At 36.5% G+C, this 9,655-nt stretch overlaps 1 protein-coding gene and 1 non-coding gene across 2 annotated transcripts; both read left to right on the top strand.

Moving 5' to 3' along the window:
* Nucleotides 1-1,363: 1,363 nt before the first annotated feature.
* On the top strand, nucleotides 1,364-8,433 carry RANBP1 (RAN binding protein 1; the record flags this gene model as incomplete). Its single annotated transcript, XM_010172457.1, has 5 exons — nucleotides 1,364-1,500; nucleotides 3,322-3,479; nucleotides 5,324-5,452; nucleotides 7,208-7,273; nucleotides 8,258-8,433. Coding segments are annotated over 5 exons (615 nt in total), but the record flags the coding sequence as incomplete, so codon positions are not given.
* On the top strand, nucleotides 7,343-7,474 carry LOC114818768 (small nucleolar RNA SNORA77). The gene has a single exon (XR_003766260.1). It is a non-coding gene; the product is annotated as a small nucleolar RNA SNORA77 (small nucleolar RNA).
* Nucleotides 8,434-9,655: the final 1,222 nt, after the last annotated feature.

A 9,655-nucleotide genomic window follows, 5' to 3' on the forward strand; every position in this document is an offset into this window, starting at 1 on the left:
CCCCACGTGCTTCATATCGCGGCGGGGCGGGATCGTATCGTGATAACGGGATCTGCTCTCTCCCACATGTGGCTATTGTGAATTAGGCTTTCGGCTTCTGTAATTAACTGGTCAGGCGCAGAACAGACGATAAGGGTTGTGCTGCTTGCTGCTGGAGGAGACAATATATAAAAGTTTGGCCGGTGTTTCTTTTCCTGTTTCTTGGAAACAGATGTGATTTAATGTCTTTCCTACTTTTTTTCTTACATACTGCAACGCTGGAGATATAAAACTAATGATAGCTGGTGTGGTGTTGTTGACATAACCAGCAATTATATTGCAACATTAATTCCCCTTGCCCCTTCTTTCTTTTCTTTAGTAAAAATAGACTGTTTCATTTCACTTGCTTTATGCATGTGTGGTGTGTAGCTGCTCTGTAAAGGATACTCTAAGTAGAGCCTGTAAGAATGGACTCTTTCATCTGTAGAGTGAAAATAAGATTTCACTGTCTCTAATATAAACTGTTTTTCCTTTCTCTGTTACTCAACAACAAAAATCTCCAAATCTGTTCCCTTGACTTCAGATAGGAATTTGTGGCCTTATTAACCTTACAGATGAATCTCCCTTCTAGGCTTCTCCACTGAATGCTTCTTAGTAGTGCATATGTATGAAGTACTAGAGATATTTATCATTTACTTACTGGTCATATACTAAAAACAGCTATTAAGCTTAATGAATGCTCTGGCAGATTCCTAAATAGCTAAATAGGATGTAGTATTTTGACTATTTACCCATAACCTACAGTTTCCCAAAGAGTTTTAGAGCAAAAAAACTTAAATTATTTAATGAGTGTTGCAACTGTGCTTCAAAAGTACCTTTGATTGTGAGTGATTCTAGTACATACATAAGACTAGATCAATGAATTTCTGGATGTAATGTGTCCCTTAGCCCTTAAGCTGGGTTGGGTCATTGCTTTGGTGTTGTGGTTTTTTCTTTTTTTCTGTTAATAATAGGTCATTTGCACTTTAGAAATAGTAGCACTTTAGTAGCATAAAACACATACCTAGGAAAAATAGTTGAAGAAATTATTATTGCTCCAAGGCTAAGCCTCTGCCTAATTAATAAGAGTGGTAGGACTAAACACCTAACATTGCAAGAGCACCTTTTTTTTCCTTAGTATAACTGTATGTTGACTTTAAAGCTATGTTTTCAACTATAATAATTTTTCTTTATTGTTAAGGGACATTTCAGTTATTAAGATGTAATTGCTGAGTAGTCATGAATGTTTTCATTTTAAACACAGATATGAATACTTCAGATTTTAAGTACATAGGAAGTTTTATGGTTTTTGTTGGGTTTTGGTTTTTTTTCCCTTTCTCTCCAGGAAACACATGAGGAGCATGATACTTCTACTGAAAATGCAGATGATTCTAACCACGATCCTCAGTTTGAACCCATAGTTTCCCTTCCTGAGCAAGAAATAAAAACTCTGGAAGAGGATGAGGAAGAACTCTTTAAGATGTAAGTAAAATATTTCAGTTTATTATCTAAATGTTTATTAGGCTTAAACTTGAATGTGTTTATATAAAGCTAGAAAACTTGTTAGGAATTTCTGGTAATCGAAGTTGGTTGGTATTTACTGTGGTGACAGAGGTTGAGAGCAGAGTTGATTGATAATAATGCCCCAAGAAACTTTGAAGTCTGGAACAGGAGAAGGGAACTAATAATAGGAATCTGGCTTTAGTATTGTTTAGCCTAAAGGAAAGCATTAACTTGGATAATAGTTAGAAGTTTGAAATTGTGTGATCACAATATAAACCACATATCTTTGGGGAAAAAGATGAGGTGTATGTAGTGTGGCTGCTGCACCTCCCCAGTTGTAAAGGGTTGTGTATGATATACTGAAACAATAATAAGCAACAGATGCAATACAATATTGGGGCATTTGTGGCACTACTTTTCTGTTGTCTTAAACATAGTTTTATCCTTAGTTTGGGCTTATTGTCAAATCAGGATCGCTTGTTTAAGGTGTATGATCTGCCTAAAGGAACATGTAGGCTGAGGAGTTAAGAAGTGTTTTGAATTTGATTCATGTGTTTGCTTTAAATAGGTTAAATTACTTAAATCACAGAAGGGTATTGTTCATCCAGAAGAGAGATTTGAATTCTCCTTGTACAGAGTCTGTTAAACACTAAAGTGATGGTCAGTTTCTGACCATTAGGCCTCTCTGCATATGTGATGTGCAGCATCAGATGGAAAATTTAATATTTTTTTTAAAAAAAGGGGTGGGGGAGATAATAGTGTAAGTTCCACTGCTCTGTGGATTCATTTTTATGTCTACAAAGGGGTGAAGGAGAAAAGGAATCATTTTTTTGAATGCTGGTTGTTCTGAGTGCTAAACTTAAAGGAATCACTTACTCAATATCAGCTGGACTCAGAAGGAAGGACTTGCTTTGGACCAAAGTAGTTCATCTGCATCAGAGCATCTGTTAGAGTAACTTGCTCCAACATCTAACACCTTCCCTTGAAGGACCTGGCTTATTGCAAGTCCCTATCCCTTGCTCTTTTATAGAAAAGTATGTTTATATATATATGGATATCCTGTAGTGTGGGCAGGTGCTTGCTTTCCTATAGCAGTTTCTTAAACTCCTCCTCGCTAGCAGAGCTCAGACTGTCTCTTGGGTCGGTTTTGACTAATGTCCCAAACTACTCCTGTTTCTCTTTTGGCACACTGGCATCTTGGAAGATTAAGCAGTGATGTTCTGAAGCAGGTATGTTGCACTGCAGTGCAGCACTAAGCTTCCTTTATTTCTGATTTAAGAATAGCAACGGCTATGTTTTGGGAGTTAAAAGGAAATGAATGACTCGAGAGGGTGAGGCACTTTGTTAACAGTTGACCAAACATTGGGCTTGGAATTATGCAAGAGTCTTTACTTAGCCTGAAGCTGCTCCGTTTCTTGCATTAATAAATGCTTCTGGTTAGATGGCTCAGTTGTATTCATAGTATATATAAGTACTTTAGCTATAGTAAAGCCCGTTATTTAGCTACCTTAATTTAAAAGTTTGCCTACACCAAATATGTTTATCACCTCACAGAAGTGTGTCCAGAACCTGTTGAATTTTAGTATAGCTATTACACAATTCCTAATTGTTTGTTATTAAATTTTACTTTATCATATCAGTTTCTAAATTTGTGAACAGGGAACCTTATAAAAGAAATTGTTTTCTTTCTTGTGTGTGGCCTTTAAGAAAAAAAACCAACCTGTACTATTCAGTCGAGTATGCTGTTTTGACAAATATTTCTACATGCAGCCTAACTTCTTAAATTCTCTCTTCTTCAAGGCGAGCAAAGCTATTCCGATTTGCATCTGAGAATGACCTTCCAGAATGGAAAGAACGAGGAACTGGTGATGTAAAACTCCTGAAACACAAGGAGAAGGGAACAATTCGCCTCCTCATGAGGAGGGATAAAACCCTAAAAATCTGTGCAAACCATTACAGTATGTTGTACATTGCTAAACTTCTTATTTTTGTTTCAAAAAATAAACTTGTAGAATTGTACGTTGTAGATTAAGAGCTCAGTGGCTTTCTAGTAGCAGCTAGAGAATTGCTGTATGTTCTTTAAACAGGCGTCAGAACTGTTTAAAGAACAGTTTATATTAGACTGTAATTATGGTTGTCTCTTGCTCTGCACACAAAGAAAGCTACAAGCATCAAAACCAATGAGTGCTTATTTTTATTAATTGACAAAAGCTGTAGTTGGTTTTGGTGATTGCCTGCAAAAGGCTCAGTCTTAAAGTTGCCTTTTTTCTTCAGGCTCTGATAGAGTTCTGAAGAAACTTTTAAACACACACACACATTGGAAGCAATCACGTAATGTCTGTATCCCAGCTAAGTTTTAATGATTAATAGAGTATAGAAAATGTCAGCCTTAGTAGTGTTTGGCATAAGAAATTAAAGTGTGATGCCATAAAAGAATGAGAAATAAGCAATCCTGTAATAATTTACTACTCTGAGCAAAATGTCTGAATTTGTAGAATTGGCTTAACCAACAGAAAACAGATACTGAGGTACAAAACTAATCTGTGGCTGCCTTTGCTTGTGAAATGAACTTGATATATTCAGTTAATTCATTCAAAAATAATGTATTGAGAGCTGATGGGGCAGGAGAGGTTTGTTCCTTTGATACTCTTTGAATAACAATATACATGAAAGGGCAAGACAGACTTGAAAGTCAATACTGCTAGCACCAAGTAGACTAATTTGGTAATACTTTGTTACTTGCTTTGGTAATACTCCAAGTTTTTATATGAAAAATGTTCAGTAGAGTTAAAACTACATTTAGATGACTTGAAATTTGTTTGAAGTTGCTTAATATAAATCTGAAGCCAGAAGCAGTAATGCTTGTTTTCTTTGGGTAGATCTCTTCAGAAAGTCAGACTATTCAGAGGACACAGGTGTTCCTGTTTAGTAAATGAAATGGCAAATATGAAAGCAGTGTAGTCACCAACCAACAAAAATAAACCTTTTGTTTAGGAAAATAGATGTTGCACATATGCAAAACAGAATTGATAAATTTATAGTGTTCGTGTCAAATGGTTTTTTCCTAATTAATTTCCCGAATTAAACAAGGGATGCAGGGCTCAGGGAGGAAAAAAAAAACCCTGCTTAAACTTTGCATGTGTGCAATGTAAAAAGTCTCAGAAGTGTGAGAAGCAACATTCCAACTTCTCCAGTCAGTGACATGAAGTAATTAGAGTGTCTTGAAGGGAAGGGGCTCCATTTAATGGGGAGGAACAAATGGACCAAAAATACACTGTGCACATCTTCCAGCAGTGCAGAATTCTGTAATACCTTGTAGTAGAGCTTTAAACTGATGGGAGAGAAATAAGCCTGATTTGATGACTAATTGTAGGAGTAATGCTTTTTAAAAGTAATTTTTTGTAGTATGTCTTTTTGGTGTGCAAAAGAAGAATGAATGCTGTTTGTCTGGGTGCCTTTTCCTCCTAAACCCTTTGACTGTTCTTAAGAGTTGTGCTTAGTGACTGCATTGCTCTTTAATATTGCAGTCATCTGTTTTAAACCAGAATTTAATAAAACTCTCAGTTTCTTAACAATAGGGCATCTAGCATTCTTTTTGTACAGTAATGGTCTTGCATCATTTTATTTGAGGATGTAAGGAAAAAATATATGTGGGCAGTATTGTCTTCTATTTATCCAAAAGTAATTCTGTATAAAGTGCTTTACATAACCATTGCAGTCAGTTGGCATTAAGACTTACGGAGGCTGGTGTGGAAAACATGTACTATTATGCTGTGTACATCTTTTAATGCTTTCTTTTCAGTCACACCCTTAATGGAGCTGAAGCCTAATGCTGGGAGCGACAGGGCATGGGTCTGGAACACACATGCTGACTTTGCAGATGAAAGCCCCAAGCCTGAACTTCTGGCAATCCGATTTTTAAATGCAGAGAGTGAGTGGCCTGGCACTGAACTTGCATTGATTGTGTGCTGTTATGTTACACTATGTGTCTAAACACTGCTGTGAACCACTGTTGTAGATATGCTGTATCTTACTACTGCACGGTCGTGTTAGCTGGTTACTGCTTTATCTGAGAGAAGTCAGTTAATTACTTAACCATATGTGTTAACAAACAGTGTAATAATTTGATCTTCAGTGATATTTATAGAGCTTTCTGCCCTAGGCACTTTTTTAAACTTAAGCCATTTCATGCAAGCGCAATACCAATTAGAATAAAACAAAAAGCAGTAATACAGTGGGGTACAGATTAATATATGCACCTTGCTTTCATTTATCTCAGGCACTCAGCTGTAGTTAAGATTACATTTTTGCATTAGAAGCAAGGAAATACTGACCTGAGATTTCTAGTCCAACTGAGTTAACAGAACATCTGATTTATTTTCTTTTAATGAAGTATGTAGTATCTTATTTGTTTTGATTAAATGGAACACTTGGTGAAGAATGCTTGTCAAATCCAACTATCATACCAGTTGCTGGGTTTTTCTGGAGTGACTACACTGACTACCAGAACAGAAAGTAGGTCTGTAATTACATATGGATCAGCTGGTAGGGCTGAAGGACAGTGTAGATTTACTAATTCCTTAATCAAAAAAGTGTTTGGTTTTTTTTTTTTCTTCCTTGAAAAAACAAGCAAAACGAAAGAGGAAAAATGGTGTTGCATTTGCTGTCTTAGCCATCTCTTCTCCCTGCATGCTAGATGGCTAATTAAATGGCTGTGTATTTTAAAACTAAATAGATTTGCCTACATCTGGGAAAAACTTAGTATATCTTGCTTGCTTCCTTTTCCTCAAGTCTCCAACATGATATTGTTTAGCCAAGTAAAGCTTTCTGATCCACCCCCTTAGCACTTCTTCCTTAATCAAGTATGAAACTGAAAGGTTTTGGTAACAATTTGTTCATCTTTGAAAAATCCTTCCCTCTTTCTGGTAGGGGTTGTTCAACTTGTTGAGTGCTTGTCTTTGCCTGTTTACCTTTTGCAGTCCTGACTAAGCAGATGACTGGTGAACAGACATTAAGTACTTGCTCTTCAAGTACCTTTCCTTTTTGAGATGCTTGAAAAAGAATCAATACAAATACTTCCTGGGCTATTTTTAGTGGCTTTTGAATTCCTGTGGGTCAACAGTGACCTCATGTGGTCAGTGAGACTAAGTTGGCATACCAAATTACCTTCTTTCTAGTTCTGGTGTTAGAAAGTGCTTTGTCTGATCCACTTTGTCTTGTTGCTTGTATTACAAGCATTCCTGATGCTGAGAGCCCTAAGTTATGGTAGGGTTGTGGAGGTCTTTTAGGGTACAATGTAGCTGACAAGGATAGTAGTTCAAAGCTGATCTTCAGTCTTTTACACACAGGTAATTGTATTAGTAGCAGTCTCTGATGTATTCTCATTGCTGTAGGCTAGGGACAGCTGGAAGTTGCAATAACTACAAAACAGCTCCTTCTGGAATTATGTTTTAAATATTTTTCAAAATAACTTGCTTAGACTTGCTAAAAAAAAAGTGTCTGTGCAAAGATGTGATTCAAGAATTTTGCGAAGCCTCTTGTATGATTTTAAACTGGATTACTTCATAAGTGCCTACAAATGCCTTACACAAAACTTTTCCTGGGGTATCTTTCCTGAAGATTGGAAGTATTCAGTGTTGCAAGGAGGTAAAACTAATGAAAAAATATTCTATCTTTACTGAAACAGATGCACAGAAATTCAAGGCAAAATTTGAAGAATGCAGGAATGAAGTAGACAAGAGAGCAAAGAAAGGTAAGGTTAATAGTCTTAAGTGTTAGCTGTTTGAGTGGTTGTGGCCCCCTGGACTATCACTGTGTTTTAGCAGACTCACTCTGTACTGAACTGCATTCTTCAGTTCAGGTGCTTTTTCCGTCTGCGAGAGTAACAGCTCACAGGAGTGCCAGTCGCCTTCTTTCTGGTAGAAGGCTGTTATATTGCTGTTGGGACATTGCTTTTTTGGAAAGGCTACTACAGAAGCAGTTCTGGTCTATAGTATACAGATGAACTGTGAACGCTACAACCACAGTTAGATTTCCTCCTTCCCGTTCCCCTTCCCAAATTCTACAAATATATAATCGTGCAAGTAGAGTAGAATATTTAATTTTTATAGTTGTTAATGTGTATGAAGTTGTAGCATTTCTTCACAGGTCTCTATTTATTTAATAGATTAATGCATTACCTCATAGAATTGCCTCTGTGACAAGATATCTTGCCACAGAAAATAAACACTTCCATCTTTCTAAAGAACAGATTATTAGTGGTTTGCAGTCAGTGCTCTTCAAGATACTGAGACTGGAATTTTTCAGTCTTAAGAACTTCCTGTTCCCCAGTTTCAAACTGTGAGGGAACTTGACTTTTGGTTTTTTGCTTAAGATAAGAAGGAAGCTGGGTACTTGAGACACTTACTTGACTGGACCCTGTATGGAGTCTGTCAGTGGTAGTAGCAAAGCTGACCAAATGTTACGTGTTTCTCAGTCACTATGATCAGGCACTCATTTAGTGATTAAAATATGCAAGTTGTATTTCTTGAATTCTGACATCTGAGGTAATTACCAAAGAAAAATAAATTAATCACTCCAGTGCTCACTGGAGAATTTGTTTACTGTTATTCTTACTCTAAATACCAGCCCTCTCTCCCCACTCCTCTCACCCTCCACTTCTCTACTGTTTCCTCTGTAACAGGAAAATCCATTACTGCCTGTATGTAACTTTTTTTTTCCTAATCAATCTCTTTAGCAGGCACAGACAAAATTGATAATGCTGATAAAGTTGCTGAAAAACTAGAAGAGCTTTCTGTAAAGGAAGAGAGCAAAGAATCTGAGAAGAAAGAGACCAAGGAAAAAACTGAAGAAAAGCAATAAATCATCCTGGGCCTTGCAGTTTTTCCTTTACTTTTTTCTTTCTTTCTTTTTTTGAGTTGTTTGGAGGTTTTTGTTGTGTTTTGTTGGGGGGTTTTTTTTGTTGGGTTTTTTTTTTATTTTTACAAGGGACTTTATAAGGAACTGAATTCAACATTCAGGTTGTTTTTTCTAAGCTTTTGCCCTTTTGAAGATGTCTTCAGAAAATCCATTCCCCAGTCATGAAAATGTACTGTGCTAACTTTCTTTTCCATAGTGGAAACACTTATTTATAGTCATCCAAAAGAGTGAATAAAACAAACTTGAAAACAGCATCAGAGGACAGAACTGAGTTTTCTGTATACTTCAAAGGCTTATGAGTACTTGTTTCATTGGGTGTTGAGATACATATCATCATACCTGTGGATTAACTAGGTTAACAGACTTTACCAACAGAGAACATTAAGGTTACGTATATATTTCTTACATGGCTTCTAAAACTGTAAGATAAAAGACCTTTCATGCTTTTTCTGCTGTGTGTTCCTGAGCAGGGAACGTGCCTGTGATTCTTGAAATGCAGCAGATTTCTGGAATCGGTGATAGAGCATTCCTGGCACACTATTAATGATGTTCCATCAGACAGTGAAAATAAAGGTGAGGAAGAAAATATATTATGTGAGACTAGAGAAGTATTTTCCTCTTACAAAACAAAATCACTACCCCACTCCTCCTAATTTGTTAATATTACAAGTGCTTGACTCTAGCACAAAGTTGTTGCTGTGATCCCAGATCTTCCATGATGTGCTACTTGCTGACTGAAGGCAGTAGCAGCCTCCTAAACTAAGTTGTATACAAAGGAATCTTAAGTGCTTGAGTACCTTACTATGAGATTCCCTGTGTCAGCATATCATAAAAGTTGTACTCTAAAATTTATAAGCTTTTTTTCAGGGTTTTGGAGCTTGATTTTTTTTTTTTTTTTTTTTTTAACAAATTGGAGGGGTTCTGAACTTTTAAGATGCATGGTGGGAGGCTGTCCCTCTCGGAGAGAGGTTGTCTGACATTCACTTTGGAACAGTTAATAATGTTGTACATGATTGAAGAGCACTCTCCTTGCCAGAATGGGCAAATTGATCAAATCTCTTCCCTGCAAATGTCTTCTTTTTATCTGGTTTCAATTTAGTGCTAGAGTAGGAAAATAAACTATAGCAAGCAATAAAATCAACACAATTTTCAAGTCTGATAGATTAATTGAATTTTATTCTTAACCACTAATACAAGGATAGTGTTAGGATAGTGA

Source organism: Antrostomus carolinensis, unplaced genomic scaffold, assembly GCF_000700745.2.
Source record: "Antrostomus carolinensis isolate BGI_N321 unplaced genomic scaffold, ASM70074v2 scaffold1497, whole genome shotgun sequence".
In the NCBI taxonomy this organism is placed as follows: Eukaryota; Metazoa; Chordata; class Aves; order Caprimulgiformes; family Caprimulgidae; genus Antrostomus; species Antrostomus carolinensis.